At 39.6% G+C, this 17,469-nt stretch overlaps 1 protein-coding gene across 1 annotated transcript; it reads right to left on the reverse strand.

Moving 5' to 3' along the window:
* Positions 1 to 6,154: 6,154 nt before the first annotated feature.
* On the reverse strand, positions 6,155 to 16,194 carry LOC149297702 (activating signal cointegrator 1-like). Its single transcript, XM_089488175.1, has 13 exons — positions 16,118 to 16,194; positions 15,088 to 15,254; positions 14,753 to 14,898; positions 12,683 to 12,901; positions 12,515 to 12,593; positions 10,746 to 10,875; positions 10,410 to 10,625; positions 9,995 to 10,115; positions 8,667 to 8,845; positions 7,887 to 8,011; positions 7,707 to 7,798; positions 6,649 to 6,751; positions 6,155 to 6,222 (listed from the first exon to the last, which is right to left on the reverse strand). The coding sequence occupies exons 1-13, from the start codon at positions 16,192 to 16,194 to the stop codon at positions 6,155 to 6,157; spliced, it is 1,722 nt and encodes a 573-aa protein (XP_089344301.1).
* Positions 16,195 to 17,469: the final 1,275 nt, after the last annotated feature.

Below are 17,469 nucleotides of genomic sequence, written 5' to 3' on the forward strand. Positions count from 1 at the left end.
TATACGCGCTTCATACACATTTTAATGCATTCACTTGTTTCATGAAGGGATCCATCATCAAGACCAGAGTTCCCCCTAAGCTGTGCATTTTTAGAGAGCGCACACGTCCAAAAATTGTGCGCACAACAGTTTAGCCCAATAAAAAAAATATATATTATTTATTTTGATACTTTATGAGGCGCGGATATTGTGCGCACATAATTTTGGCTCTGGGACAATTTTTGCACAAGAGAAATTTTCTGCGCACACAACCTAAGAAAAATTAGATGGAACATTGATCAAGACCCCTTTATGTGTTTCCCCTCCCCCAGGGCGGCCGAGGTTTCGAACATCACGATGATCGATTTTAAGGACAACGAGCCACATATCTTAAGGCATTAGGGCTTATTTACTAAACCAGGTGCTTACGGTTTCAACTCTGACCTTACTATGCGTGGCGAGGGGCCAATCCAGTGAGGTTCCCAAAGATGGCCCTGTACAATGCATAATCAAGTCGCAATTAAAGCAGTTCTCGCTGGTGACAGGCACTGGCCCTTCATAACATAAAATGAAGCTGGGGAGTTATAACCGCAAACTAGTAAATGGACATGTTAAAGCGTACTTGGGTAGGAATACATTGTGGACACCCCCCCCTCCTCCTCCATGTACTTCCAGTCCCGTAGGACACAGGTCTACTAGCCCGTTTTACATAACACCATAAACACCAGGGCCTGTGCACGAGTCAGCGTGCCAGAACACGGATGTTCCGGAACGTGCACACTGGTTCTGTTTTGTACATATAGTCAATATTATATTTCCACCCCATTCAGCCATAAATCAGGGAACTTGCAGCAAAAGCAGAAATCATGTACATGTAGAAGATTCGCAGGGTCACACACATTGTCATCAATTCCCGGAAGGGGTACACCAACGAGGGGCACGTGCAGTCAGCTAGGCTAACTATAGGGTGTAATAACAATAATATAATATATAACGGGTGCACGCCGGCTTCAATCAGCACTTTCACGCGTTAAGCAACACTTGCCACATAAAGACAACAAACTTGGCAGGTACACATCCAGTAGCAGTCCAATATATAATATATCACGGTATGCAGTACACGTATATTGTGTGTACATATCGGCTGATAATACATGTTTTAGGTCTGTAGGCAGATATTAGCTACATGTATTTTTACATCGCTCTCTATAAGCAGTATTAATATACTCACACCACATTGGACACAGAAACGTTGTGTACACGAACATATCTGTACGTAAAACGTGTATATATATATATAAAAGGGACTGGCCTGCTAAGCGGTACAATGAGGTATATTTTAGGAACAGTATTCAGTCATGCTACACGGGAATACGTCGCGTTCTAATCACGAACTCGGTCACCGACGAGGAAATGCGTGCACATTATTCATGACAAGAGCAGCAGCATCGCACACATTCACTCTCAAGCTTTCGCTCACCCTCTTTCTGGCCTCAAGTGTCCTCCATCTTGTCCTATCCCGCACAGTTTCCAGGGAATCTTTTCACACGGGGCCCGGGATCCCCCCCATCCCTTCGCCCTCCCCCCTCAAAATACCCAGGCAATGACTACTCCAGTTCCAGGCTTCACCGTCCACACAGGCCTCAACTAGATTCGGACCGATAGGAAGACTGTGCTTCCGGCGCGGCCGGAGACACGCCCACTGATCCGACCGGGAACGCTCGCCTTCCCGCGATACGTCATGAAACACGCCCATCGACAACTGCGTCACGTCCAAACAGAACGTTAAACAGAGAGTTCTACACACCAGAGTTATGTGTGCCAATCGAATTGTTCCAAAATGTATTGCAAGGGGCTCGACCAGGTGTCTTAGAAATGCAGACATTCAGGAAGATATAGGCACTGTTTCGACCAAATGGCCTCCGTAATGGAGTAAAATATTTAAAATGATGACGTTTCTTGAAACAGGTTTCGGTTGTACCTTATAATTACGTCGTCAGTAACGTCATTGTGTTACAGCAATATGACCTGAGGCCTAGTAAGCCTAATGCCCTGAGCTTTGTATGTATATACGTGATCATTATTTATGACGTTCCATGTGTAAAGCATACTATAAATTATTATATTTATATATATCATGCTTAAGAATCTGTAAATCTAGTAGTTCTGAACAAAAAGCATACAGAAGGAAAGACCAGTTATATAAATACCGGTACATCATTACACAAAGAGATAGACAGATCTAGCTTACTTATTTTGAGTTTTCATACACCGTATGTACTAAGAAGAAACAGTGCATGATAATCTGTTACTGGACACAAAATATTTAGCCAGGATGAGGGCTGCAATTATTTAAATACAGATGCGTACTTTTAACATTTTTACCAATGTTATGCTGCCTGCTGTAAAAATCATGATATAGGGTATGTGGATGCGCATCAAACGCCTACTAATTTCTGCACTGTTATAAACCATGATGTACAGATTCAACTGGATAGTCGCCTAAATCTAACCACTCAAGGTTGTAGATAAATGGAACAGCCTTCCATTAGAAGTGGTAGACGTTAATACAATGAAGAGCATGGGAGTCTAAGATGAGATAAAGGACAGATGAAGGGCTGAGTCTTACGTCGGGAAAAATGGGTAGACTAGACAGACCGTAAGGTTCTTACCTGCCGTCAAATTCTATGTTTCTCTAGTCATTGGTAAAGCTATCCAAGTTTATTTAAGGTGTGAGTGGAGGCCAGACCGTTTCAGCTTGGGTGTCAAGTCCAAGCGAGAGGCCCAATAATATAATGACCCGTAATTTATTTAGCAGGCAATACACCTGATGAATGTTGTACAGAAGAGGTCCAGTGCTGTTATAACCGCTGCCTAATGCCATTGTTACTTTACATATTCCAAAGACTATTTAAAAGTTTAAAGTAAAACACATAAAAAGATTACGCTTTCGGTGGTACCCCAAACTCTTCTGATCGGCGTAATCCATCCAAATACTGTCAGTGCCTGGTATAAGTCGTGTGTAAGTAAGTACATCTGCCCCTCACGCCGGAGTTCAGCTACTAAGTGCCGGCTTGCTAAATGGTACCAGTATGAGCAAAGAGGTGCATCCCTGTTTCATTTACTTAATATAAAGTCACGGACATGTATGAGCCACTACAATGTATTTAAAAAGAAACAAAGAACAACATATTACGCTGGGGAGAGGGAAAAAAAATGTAACCCCTTACATTGTGTCTTTTACAGTGTGATAGATTGTGTACTTTTTTGAGACTGTGTCCAAAACTACATATCCCAGGAGCTTAACTTGAATAAATGAATAAAACAATATATAGGTCTCTGTAGGTAAACTATATGTGTATTTGATTAACATCTAAATCTAATTATGGCAAAAGTGGTGTTGGATGTTCAGAATGTATTGCGAAGGAGAAGCTGAAACACAACACTCCATTTAGTGAATGAATATTATTGTATATATTGGGGTTTTATAAGATTTGAGTCTTGCTCTTATGTAGAAAGCTCTTAGACATGCACACTGTATCTAAAATCTAAACACAAATGGGGGGATAGTATCATTGAGTGGAGAAATAGAGCAGTAGGTGTATGTATTATCCAAATAATTTCGTATTATAAGATCTGTGATTTTATATAACAAAAAAAAAAGCAGTGTGTTTAGGAGAAACGCCACTCGATCAGCAGAAAGACATAAATCAAGATGGGGAAAAAACTTCTCCCCGATACCCCAGGAAAGAAATATTATTATAATTATTACCTTTTATTTATTAAGTGCCAACAAATAAATAGCAAATATACATTAATACATTCAGACACATCAAAAATTGAATACTAGAATTAGGGTGAAAGATGGGTTGAGGGAGACTAAGAGGTAGACAAGGAGAGTAGAGATTTTGGCAACTTTTAAGGCTGGGAGAGAACCATAATGGATGAAATTAGGTAGGGACGAAAAATTTACATTTTTTGTTTAATGTATTTGCAAAACTCATACCATGCAATTGGTCATACTTGAAGTTTTTAACCAAACCCAATATTCAGACATTTTGTTGGAAGCATTTGGTGTTATTTAGAAAATAGTGCAGTCACCATAACAACCAGTGCAATGTTCCTGCTTCGTTGTGCACCAGAATCGTTCCGTGTGCATGAGCCGATGTCCAGGACACGCAAGTTCTTTGGAAGATCTGGCGGCTGCAGTGCCCTCCTGTGTCTTCTGGGTAATATTAGCAGTTCGCTTCTACTCAACCAAGACCTCACTGTATGCCTTCATACGTTCTTAATGAGATATGCAAAGACAATATAATTGGCTCGATCTATAAATAATGAAGTATCATCTATGCCCTACTTTAACATGCTATATAGAGAAGCGCCTGAAAGTGTTATCTCCGCAGCACTACCAATTTCAGGGAGTGTGGCAAAGATTTCTATCGCGATTAACTAATTATATAGAGAATATTCTCTATTCTAAGGGTATTTTGTACCCGAAAACCTAGAGGGGTTTCCCGTATTCTACAATGTGTTTGTTCAATATGTTTATAATTTATATGTTTTTATTTCAAGCGCAGGCGGGGGCTTCCTGGGGTCGGCTACTGGGGGCTGTCCAGGAGTAGGGTAGAGACATGACCTCACACTACTCTCCTGCCTGGAGAAAGAAGAAAGCAAACGTGGATCCCTGGGGAAGGAGGGATTTACTCAGAGCCTCCAGATCTAACCGTTTCCAATTATATATTTGTCTTGATTTTGAAAATACCAAATATAAAAACACATTTCTGGAAAGCAGACAACCCGGGGTGTTTCACTAGAAGCATTTAACCGCTTGTTATGCAGTCATTTGGCCACCAAAGTTAGCTGTAGTATCACTTTAAGGTGCTTTTTTTTGTTTGTTTTTTTGTTTTTTTGTACAAGTTACATGGGACTGCAGAAACAAAACTTCAAGATGTATTCAGTTGCATCCCCACCTAATAGAAATACCAGAAATAAATTTTTTGGGCCGTTACAAGCCACAAATCAGAATTTCTTATTACAGGTTCCAAAAATTCATATGGGATGTTGTAGTAGCACAGCAGTTAGAGCCCCCTCCCCATGAAAAATATATACTTGTGAAAAGCAAACTGGACGTATTTGATCTCCAACCTTTTCCAAAAATTAGCCAAAATACTAAATTTCTGCTCTTTCTTCCCCACCATCACATTGGTTAGCATTTGTTTTTACAAAAGGTAAGTGTGGCGAAATCCACCAAAATTCTATGTTAACTCCAGATAATGGAAATACCCCACATGTATAGGGTTTTTTATTTTGAGATATAGGGTGCCACGGGGAGTATTGTATATCTCAGAAGCAGACAGTATACTACATATGATAGGGACACATAATCTGGCGCACATCATGCTGTCACTATAGGTGTTAAGGCAGATGGATATATATATATTTTTTATTTTTACATGATCCACCATGATAATAATGCGTTAAGAGGCATATTATCTCATCATGGTACTCACAAAGACAGGCATATTCCAGTATGATTCTTCATGGCTTTCTTGCACTACTAATCTATATAAAAGCCATATTGCTCTTACAGATACAGGATGAGGCATTTGATACATACATATAAAACCCACTCAATGACTCAATTTTATATATAAAAACTATGATGTAGTATTATAACATGTTGAGATTATATATATATATTAGAATATATTTAATATTTATCATTTTCTAATCAGAATTGTACAATATGTTTGTAACATTCTGGACATTCTTATTGTGTATTTATATTCTACATGAATCTACAGCTGTTTTTTTTTTTTATAAATGGAGATGTGATTCACTGTCTGACTTTTTTTTGACAAAATAAAGATTGTCCATTCCAAAAAGGACAGGTCCATCAACACAGATATTTTCACTTTTTTCATGTATAGTTTGCAATTTTGTGACTATTAGCACAAAAACAATATTTTCTGAAATAAGGGATTTATTTGTCATTAAAGTCCATATATATATATATATATATATATATATATATATATATATATATATATATATATATATATATATATATTAAAGACTTTTGCAACATCAGCCAGTAAGTAAGAATTTCTTCCAAAAGACATCGCTTTCATCCAATCCTCCCTGATAAACTCTTCTTGGCATCTTCTAATGTACGTCATGTTCGGCTTTTTCTCATCAATAACCCTTTTTTGGCTCCCTGGTGTATTTTGGAATCCAACTTCCCTTTAAATAACATACAAAATATGAACATTAATGGTGTGCTTTTTATTTGTGTCCATATAACTTTTCAGCATGCTAAACGGTTATTATACAGTTAATACTAAGTCTGGAAATGCATTTATATATATATTTATTCTCCAACAATTTATCAAATCCAGACAAGTTTAAAACGACCGTCAACAAACAAATAAACCTACAGCATTAAAAGTACTAACCATACAGCACCTCTGATGATAATATAAAAGCATTACAGAAAATGAATAAATATTTATTTCGGAGCACCAGAACACATTCCCGTCACACGGATGGCCTTTTGGCTGAACCTTTGTATAAATCTTTATCTATGCATAGCTAAAATGAATTGCTTTTTAAAAGGCACCACAGTTGTGCCCTGCTCCATATGACTTAAGTAAGAATATTTGAACTTACAGATCTTGTGTTGACCTTTCATGGGAAATTTTACAAACAGTTCTTGTGGATTGGTGCAAATAAAGACAAACGGAGAAGCGGACTCCTGACTGAGTGAAGAATACTACAAAGAACAGATAATGCACTGATCAGAACAAAACATGCCTATGGTTTTATATCAATAAATAGTATTTTAAACAAAATGCTTACTAAATACATTGCGTACGATCTCAGGTATAATACACATGCTAAATTTAGGACTAGATTTAAAGGAAAACAGTACCTCAAAGCTTATGTTTAAAAGGAAAAAATGTGATTATATAAAAGATTTTATAGTAACTCTATTACTTTATTATGAAACCAAATGACCTTGCTTAATTAAGGAAAAGTGCTGCTTGACAAAGATGTTACCCTCCCTGGATTTTCTAGGACGTATACAAAAAGGAAATGGAGGTTTAATACAGTCTTGTAAATACTACTAAGTTTTAAGAAGGTACTTTAGTTTGTATGCTAAATCTACGAGATAAAACATTGTGCACAAAACTTCACCCAGGTGCACCCTCCGAACAGGATAAATCAAAGAAGAAAAGCACACCCGGGATTTTTATTATTATTAATGATGATTTTCTGTATTTACATCAACATAGTAGCGACACAAAAATGATGTAAATACAGAGAATTTGGGTTTTTTAATTCTTTGGTGTGCTCTCCTTCTTTGAGATGTATACATATACCCACACACTATAGAATTAGTATGGGTACATTAATAAATAGGGGACATGGTCAAATTTGTGGGGGGGTGTCCAAACCCTTGGGGGGACAAAAAGGCTCTTCAACATTCTATTGCTAATTATTCCAATGTTTAAGTAACTAAATGTTTAAAACCAACAGTTAAAATGACTTAACAGTTACACCCCACATTACCTTCCCGCTGCTCATGTATATGCATTCAGACTGCTGGTATTAAAAAAATGGCATATAATGTACTAGACATATTAAGGTTTTATTTCCTTTACTAGACTGTTGGTACATGCACATCCCCTAGTTCATTCTTTGCCTTACAAAGTATATATTCTCACCTGTTCTTTAAACTGCTCCAGGGGCAGGCAGTCCACCACTTCCACACACCCCAAAAGGCATCCAGTGGGGTAATCTTTGGGAAAGGCCACATCTACAGTGTAACGTGGGTAAAACAAGATATATTTTTATTGTAGCAAAATTATCATAGCACAAGTTAAAATGCTAACTGGGAAAAGAACCTTTGTCTAGCAGCACTCTGTATGAAGCTTCAATCTCGGAAATTTCTTGCGTGGAAGGTCTTTTCGCAGCCGCTGCAATCCACAGACGACCTCGGTGAGCACTGTACCATGTCCTGCCCTCCACCCTGCGCAAGAAACAAGGGTACATAAAGAGGGTCATTCATAAGTGAGCACAGCAATAGCAACAAGTGACTGCACTGGTGTTATCACAAACCAAAAAGATCCTTCTGTACAATTCTATTTAATCCATAGCTCATGAAACATGCCTCAATACCTCCATTGCTAGTTGTCAGTACACAGCAGAAGATATATATACACACAAACCAAAAGGGACGTCACAGGTAAATACAGAATTTGAAAGTCATGGCTATTTATTTTCAGTAACAGGAGCAGCGTTACAATGCGCACTATATTCAATGTCACAAGACGTAGCAATAGTGAAACGAGAAGAAAAAACCTGAAAGTGAAGAGTACAGTGAAAAAAATAAATATAAATATATATATAATACAGAAAGGATGCAGCAAAGCAAAGGTACATGCATACCATGTAAAAGTTACCTACAGGTTTAACCCTTTAACAGCCACAAAAGTGGCCCCATACAACCACCAGGATGTTACAGTACTTTCTAATGATTTCTCCACCCGCACATGTGAGATCAGGCTAATGAGATTAAAACAGTAGTAGAAATGAAAAAAGATCCCTGTAGCCTACAATATCACAGGTACCGCCAGTAAAAAAAAAACCAAAAAAAACCAACAAATCACATTAAACTGCCTCACCGTTTAATTCCAGCTACTAATAGGGAAGCCCAAGGTTGGTGCATGCTCAGACACATGCCCTGGTCACTTATCTCCTGCAGCTCCCGGTCCTGTATGCGCAGCCGGCTCCTTTCTGGGTGCTCTTCTGTCCCTTCTACGAGGGGTTTCTTCCTGTGTGAGCCACTAACCTGATCCACCCACTGGAATAATACAACAACATTTACGCACTCCATAGTACCCTAACATAGTACCCTACATCAAACTGCATGGAAAAATTGACAGGGGGGGGCGGTGGACAAAGGGGCAAATACATAATACATATAAGGGGGTCATCCTTTATATGTATGTTTGTGCATGCTGTTAGCATGTGCGTGCGCATGTTACTGTATGTGTTGGTGCGTGCAGCTGGAGTGTCAGGCGTGAGCCGGGGGGGGGGATGTGTGCATGTTGCAAGTGTAGTGTGTCAGAGCAACTAAGGTCAACAATCTATGGGGCAGAGCAGATTTCACTGCTCCCATCCAGTTGCACAGGACACCGCAGAGACAGGGACCCCCCGAGTACTCATGCAAGCTGCCCATAATACAAGTGGCACCGCTTTGACACAACGAGGGAAGCCACAAGAGCATGGCACATTTCACAACTATTGTATCCCATGTTTTCTGCGTTCTCTCTCAGTTACATGATATTCTCAACAATGGGGCCCCCTGCCAAAGTCAAATAGCCCTGGGCCATGCATAACACTAAGGAGGACTGGGACTATAATATCATATTAAATGTACATGACAGCTGGAGTGTCCCTTTAATTATAACAGACCTATCTAGCCATAAAAAGGTCATCATAGTGACTTATCTTATTAAATCCAGTAATCAGACAAAGTGTGTGTGTGTTTTCAGTTTGGGAGAATTGAGGCTGCGAGCCCAGAGACTGTGCATAAGGTACTGTTATGGATGTTTATTTTATTTTGCTAACCGGGAACCGGAGTACCTGGCCAGTGTGCTAGAGAGGAAATTCCAGTTATGTTTGTCTCCAAGCTGGAGTAGGACTTAATTTATCTTTTGTCTATTTGTTGGATGGCTGATTTAAAGAAACAGTCCTATGTATAAAACAAAGCATAATAAACCCTTATGTCAATGTATTATTTGAAGGTGACAACCCCATCAACCTGTCCCTAATTATATATATATATATATACACACACATATATATATATAAATCTGAATGTACAATTGTCACTAGACAATTTACATTTTTTAAAAAGGAACACAATTTTCCATTTGTTCCAAATAAATTAAATACAGCAAGAACTGAAGCATCATTGTAGGTTGACACTGCAATAGGAGAGGCTTACCAAGGGTGGGGGGAGCAACACGCTGGGATTTAGTAAAACGGAGTCATCTGATCTTTCCCTGGAACTCCTGGATGGTGGCACCACGGTTCCTGATTTAATAGTCTGAACTGTCTCATCAAACCTGCAATGCAAAGAGGTCAAAATCTGCACTAATCCTAGACAAGCAGTAAACCGTTTCCAAATACGCTATTTTTTTTTTCTTCAAACACATAAATCGGCATTTATGAGGGAAGTGAATTTATGAAACGTTCACCTGTGGCAACCACCTAATTGTTAATGCTGTAATATAAAAATGTTATTTAGTACAGGCTATTTTTCTAAATGTAACACTGTAGATTCAGTTATACTATGTAAATTAGACAGAAACAAAATACCACTGTGCTTTCATTCAAATCAGTTATACAGTCATCCCAACCTCTTGTGGTACTCTGCCAGATCCTCTCCCTCATCTAGGACTTTGCGGCCAGCAAAGTCTATGGTGACCTTGTGGCTGAGCCGAGAAGCGTGACGTAGATCTTGCAACTCCTGTTCCCTCCTACGAATTGCCTCACGTTCTGCCTCAGACAACCACTGGTTGGTATCGGAGGAGAAGTAATCAGACTCGTCATCGATCACTTGAGTTCGCCGTACACTGATGCGTGGAACAAAAATGCACGTATTCATGTCAGTTATCTTATGGTTTGCATGTCCTCTTACCTATTCTCAAAGAACAAAGCAATAGGACAATGCCACAGAACAAGAATGACAATACCTGGTCTTATCAAACTCCAATAGCCTATCCCGATGTTGCAAGGCCCTTTCCAAACCTTCTTTCATTCTTATCTCTTGTCGGGGTAAAAGGTCTTTACTAGAAACATCCATTTTTAAGGATGACTCAGCGCCTGCAAACAAAGGGATGCTAGTTAAAACAGAGAACACATTCAGCTGTCAGCCTCAGTAATTGTCTCGTAGACATATTTCTTCCCTGCCATCCCTGGTGGCACAGTGGAGAGATACAGGCTCCGACTCCTGAGGTAGGCAGGACTTCAGCACTTAAAAGGGTTATTCTGCCTTTTAGCCCTGTGTTCTCCTGCCTACCCCAGGTAGGCTTCAGCTCCCGTTTTTTTTTTTTGTAGGCTCTAGGTTGAGCCAAGTCCGGAGGCACTAAGTCCGCGCACAGTTCTAGGTTGAGCCAGGGGTTCTCCATGTTCCAGGACTGCGTGAGCAGCTTACTCCATCTTTATTCTGCCATTCTTCTATTCTAGCTCTTTTCAGGCATACCAGACATCTTTTTTCCTATGGAAGCTTCAAAATGGCGCCAAGCTCACAACATATCGCCTCTCAGTTGTCCCTGAATAAGCTTCTAGATTTTTTTACAAGATGGCTTTTCCAAGCACCTGCAGTTTTCTACTATCAAGGTAAACAGCAGCTATTGGTGCCTTCAACGATTCCAATCTGGCTAAGAAAAGCCGAATCAGACGATTCATTAAAGCTAATGACCAGATCCTTTTTAGAACATCTACCAAAATTCCTCCCTGGGACCTTAATGTGGCTCTTAATCAGCTCACCTAAGACCCCTTTGAACCATTGGAAGAAGCTTCTGTTCCTTTTTGTTTTGGAAGATATCTCTGTTTTGGAAGACAGCTCTTACAGTTACAGGTTATGAATATTCAATAACCTTTTGTTCAGTTTTTTCTAGACAAGATACTCCTGTGTTTGCCATCTGAATTGGTTATTTAGGTTCATTTGGCTTTCCATTACAACCAAGAGATTACTCTTCATGTTTTCTGTGAAGATTTCTAATAAGATGTCAGGATGATCCTTAATACCTTAGATATTTGAAGAGATTCCTTTCTATATTTCTTGGAAGAACTCAAGCTTCATAAGATACTCTAGTCTGTTCAGTTCATATGTGGGTCCAAAGAAAAGCCACAAGACATCCAAGCACTCTATTGTTTGGCGAATTCTACAAGTTATCTGTAACTGTAATGCCAGAGCTAATCTGCAGGTTCCGGATTTTCGCACAGCTCACTGCGCTGTGGCTGCTTCCTGGGCCAAAAGACATCTTGTCAGTCCTGACCGGATTCGCAAGGCTGCCACATGGAAGAGCTTAAACTCCTACACACACTACCACCTGGATCTTCACTCTGCCAGTGATGCCACCTCTCTAATTATTTTTTTCTCCCTCCCTTTCTTTGTTATAACTCTGTGGTGCCACCAGTGATGGCAAGGAAACATTGAATTCCACTTACTGTGAACTTTGTTTTCCCTGTATATCCCTCAGTGGCACGTGCTGCCCCCACCCCCCTATAATTTTTTGTTTTGGTATTTGTTGCCTTCAGTGTGGTCTTTGGGAAACAGCGAGGGCTTAAAGGCGAGAACAGAATGAGAACATCTTGCCTACCTCGGGAGGCAGAACCTCCATCTCTCCATTGTGCCACAAGGGATTCACAGGGAAAACAATGTTTACTGTAGGCATAATACAACATTTTGTTGTAGCAAGGAGAACACTAACTCTTCACAACAGTGTAAAGTTTTTACCTCCCAGAAGTTTCTTCCGTAATTTTTGGCTTTTGTTTGAGTCTCGTTGCAGAATATCCTGTTCTTCATTGGTGCACACCTAAGCGGTTGAATTAAAGAGGTGAAGAAGAACATGATGCTAAGCAGGGTTCAGTTTAAGAAAATGGTTAAGCAGTAAGTGTTGCTTACCAAGTTCCCACAGAAGAGACAAGGCCCGGAGCCCTCCTGTTCACACACAATACGTCCACAAGCCATGCAGTTGTTGATAAGCCTATGTTTCTGGGCCAGGCATTCGCAGGGGTAGCGTCCAGGGATCAGCACAGCCAGTCTGTCCTGGCCCTCTTTGGCATACAGGTTGACATACTTTTGTTTCTTCTTCGTAGATGTGAGGCTGGCCATTGCTTGAGCCTAAACAAATGAAAAAAATATGATTTGTTTAAGCACAGACTTTAATATAAATTCACTAAAATGGGGTAAACATAAATCACCTTTAAGAAAAGCTGCAGTGCAACACCCATCTGTGGTCAAATGTTTTGCCCCAGTGACTGGCTTCTTAAAACAGATGAGTAGCAAGAAAGCACTCCCACTGAAATAATCAGATCTCTTGGCGGGCCTGGGTGGCACTGAGGGCATCATGAAAATGCACTAAATAGCTGTGTGGTCCATTTAAATTTTCATGCTCTCTGCAGAATCCCCTCATATGCATTTTGATCCTTTCTACACCTCCACCAGCAAATGCATTGCAGAAGCTCTGGTGCCGGCTTAGCGAACACTGAAGTGAGGGGTCTGTTCAGACTTCACGTGCGTGTGTCTGGACACTACTGCCATTGATTTCAACGGGAGTACTTTACTGTCACTGACTGACAGCTTGAGGCAGAAATATCGGACCACTGAGGACAGCTTCTGCTGCAGGATTGGAAATTCTAGATCCTGTATTTTCTGGATTATTTTTTTTGTTGTAGGAATGTGTATTACAGAACTCACATAAAAATGTATTAAGGATTATTCTTTAGAGGGGATGTTATGGATATTAAACTGTCCCTTTAAAGTCCTTAAGAGTTCCCTGGAAGTTAGCTGCTAGTTAATCAGAGTGGCTTGTCACCAGGTATTTACACCAGGACTAGCCAGATAATGGCTGTTGATTTTCCATGGAAAGCCTTGTTTGCCACTTTGTATGCTTTACAGCTGTGGCTGAACAAAAGCTTATTTTCCTAAACCCATGTGACCCCTTTTCCCAAGTGTCATAACTCTATTGTTATCTTAAACTCAACCTGGCATTCACACACATAACCTATCACAGTGCTGAGGCATGATAGGGAAGGCATGAATGGAATGTGAGCCCTGTGATCATCTTTAGGCTACTGCATGTTTTATCTGTGTCAATCCCCCACTGAATAACACAGAGAAGGTAGGTACTTCTCTGATTACCCTACCACAGATCCTCCCATGAGTCACGAGGTTGTGCAATAATCTACCTCTGCTCGTTTATCTCTGTTTATTGGTTTATTTGCTCTGATGCCTAACTTAAATATTTGCTATTTTAACAGCTTGACATTCTGCACTTTATATAATAAATCAGTACTTGTTACTTGATTGGGTTACAATGAAAATTCAGGATTCACTTGGCCAAAACCTAAAATGATCCCCCACCTTTAAAATAATAAAGAAAAAATAACCACACTTTTATTAAACATAACACACCAAAATTGGATAGAAAAATTCAATAACAATATTAATATATGTGTGTGTATGTATGTATGTATGTATGTATATATATATATATATATATATATATAATATGATTGTTAACAGCAATCACACTCCTATCATGCTAAGTCAGCCGGTACATGCTGGAATCTGGGTATGATAGGATGATTGATAGGAGTGTGAGATATATATATATAGATATATATATATATATATAGATATATATATATATATATATATATATATATATATATATATATATATCTCACACCGTGTTTCCCCAAAAATAAGACACTGTCTTATATTTATTTTTCCTCAAGAAGACACACTATGGCTTATTTTCAGGGGATGTCTTATTTTTATTAAGTATGGTACAACAATCTACATTTATTCAAATATACTCTGGGAATACAGATACTCAGGAAAAGCATAGATAGGCCAGCAAAGCTGATGTGTAAGGGCTGGCTTATTTATCAGGGATCCAGTGAGAACTGGGTCCAATCTGCACAGTGAAGCTTTTCCCCTATCCCCTGGTTACACGATATCACAAACCTTAGCCAAGTCCATTGGAGTCTTCACTTCTTCAACAGTTGTGTTTACTAAAGACTGTGTAGGAAGAGGTTCCAGCTTGTTCCTGCCTTTTCGTTTCCCTTTCTTGCCCAGCTCTCCTGAAAGCAGCACCTGCACGTGGCAAGCCTCTTTTCCATAGACCATACGAAGGAAATACAAAACAGACCTCTTTAGACAACAATTCCTTGAGAAGGTCAAGGCTCGTCGCTCAAACAATTCATAAATGCAAATGCCAGTACAATAAATATAGGGTAAAATAAATGATTCATATTGTCGGCGGTATATTTATGTGCAGAAAACAATCTTTAGGAACTGACCATCTTTCTTGTATGTCTGTGGTGAGGTTGAGTTGGATGGTTGCTTGGTCTTCCTCCATCGATCCTTCAACTCACGAATAAAAGAACGCTTTTTCTCATCTGAGCCCTGGACAAGGTCATTAATGTACTCTTCAAATTCTTCTTCGTTGTCAATGGACAGCATGTACCTGTGTTAAAGTGATTTAATGCAAATAAAGTCTTTAAATTAGATTGCAGGCCTAAAAAGAGCAGGACCCTCTCTTCCTTCTATACAAATGTGTTAATATGCGTTAATGCTATTGTCATTTTGTATATTGTCAATTATACCGCTGATTTTCACTCTACGTTATTGTAATAACTATGGAATCTGCTGGAAAACAGGAAATAGTGAACTGGCTGAACAGAGTTTCAGCTTTAGGAGGACTAGAAGAAACTGATGCTAGGTACTTTTAGCAGCCTGCTTTCCTAGGTAAGATGGTCTTACCCAAATGACACATTGTATTCTTTAGGATCTGTATACATACAAACAAAATGTAGAATAAATGTTACTTGGAAACATTTAAGGAACAGTGACATTTTATTTCACAGGAGACCAAATCTCCCCAGTGAAATACTCCAGGTAGTCTACGTTCCAAAAATATGTACTTTGTGGGTTACTTACTGTTTTGTTTTTTTTCTTTTTGTCCTATAATTGTCACAAAGATATAGGAACTCATATTTCCAAACTCAATCTATGTTGGGTTATTTTGGTAAACTGCTTTAATGAAAAATTACATCAAAATCATATACAAATGTAGCACCCCCGGTTTTTTTAAATATACATATATACCCACAGTAAAGAAGGGGTTAAACCTCTAGCGTACAAAACCAATGACAGGTCTACAACACACCGCGTTCATGTACTGTTTACATGGAACTGGCCCTTTCATTTCAGGGGTTGTTGTTACCCACATGGAATTCACTAATCGTCTAAAAGTTAGCGATCCCCTTCGCATTACTCAGTTCTACATTGGTGACCGGTACTTTCTACCTAATTATTTCTTAAACTCACTGCACGATGTCCTCGCTGCCACTCAGCCCGAATGATCTTTCCAACTCCTCCACACACCATCTCAGCAGATCCGCCATCCTAACGCCGAACCGGTAACGGCGACGTCTGACTGCGGAACCGGAACTGCCAAGCCGGCCAATAACAGTGACACACACTCTGTGCTACACTTATAATGCTCCCCTCGGAAACACAGCCGCGAACCCTTAAGTCCTTCCTATCCTACAATGGCAAGAATGTTGCAATACAAATTGCATAATGTTTGTATCAGTGGTTGTTGGACGAGGTTAGCTGTACGATGTATATCAAGCCTGATGTGGCTTTACTATAAGCGTTCCATATACATTTGTATTTAACTATGTGTATACTGAAAAATAAAACTATGTATCATTTTTTTCTACGGAGTGTTTGGGACAGTCTGTCTGACCGTCATTAAAGCTTCCATGCAAATGTTTTCCATCATTTCAATTAAACCCCTTCAGGACCAGGGTTATTTTATAATGTTTGCATGACAGAACCACAGCATAGTGGCCAACTTTCCTACTGTTTCTGGGACAGTCCATAGAATTGGGAGCTTGTCTCAGTACTTTCATTGTCCCAGGAAATCAGCAGTTGTGGGTGTCAGGTGCAGGTCCGGTTGGGGAGATCACAGAGCAGGGAAGCACGAGGTCTGTTCCTTCAGACTTCTGCTTCAGTGCTCCCTAACACCGTGTGCTGATGGCAGAATGGAAGCCGCACATACAGCAAGGGAGCGCTGAAGCAGATCTCGCACTCCCACCACAGTCTTTGGCACAGGTGATAAATTAGAAAAAAACTGAGGAATAGTAGGAGGAGAAAGGGCGAGAGATAAAGAGAAAGGGGAGAGATAAGGAGAAAGTGGGGAGGTAATGAGAAACAGAGATAGGGATAGATAAAAATTAGGAGAGTTAAAAAAGACGGGTGATGAGAAACGGGAGAGTGTTTGTATTTTGAAAGTGTGTGTATGTTAGGGCTAGTGTGTCTAAGGTCAAATAAGTGTGTGGTTTGTAAGATTAAATATGAACCAGTATGTTTGTGTGTAAGGGCAAGCTTGAATGTGCAAGTGTATGTGTGAATGGGCAGGCCTTTGTAAGGGCAAGATATTGTGTGTATTGTGACAGTCTATCCATACTTTTAATGTTTTGGGCCTAAAATAAATAAAATGATTCACTCTAACACACGCTTAACTCAGGGGCACTATTTAGTATTGTTTGAAAATAAAAATTGGAAATCTCCTTCGCAACTGTGAAAATGTCCACCATGAACCATTGTCTGTGCCTATACTTGGTTAAAATGAGTGTGTGTGACTGTCGGTCTCAGTGTTCAGGGATAAAATG

The sequence above is a fragment of the Sceloporus occidentalis genome, unplaced genomic scaffold (assembly GCF_023333645.1).
Source record: "Sceloporus occidentalis isolate IW3139 unplaced genomic scaffold, rSceOcc1.0.p SCAF_37, whole genome shotgun sequence".
Lineage (NCBI taxonomy): Eukaryota > Metazoa > Chordata > Lepidosauria > Squamata > Phrynosomatidae > Sceloporus > Sceloporus occidentalis.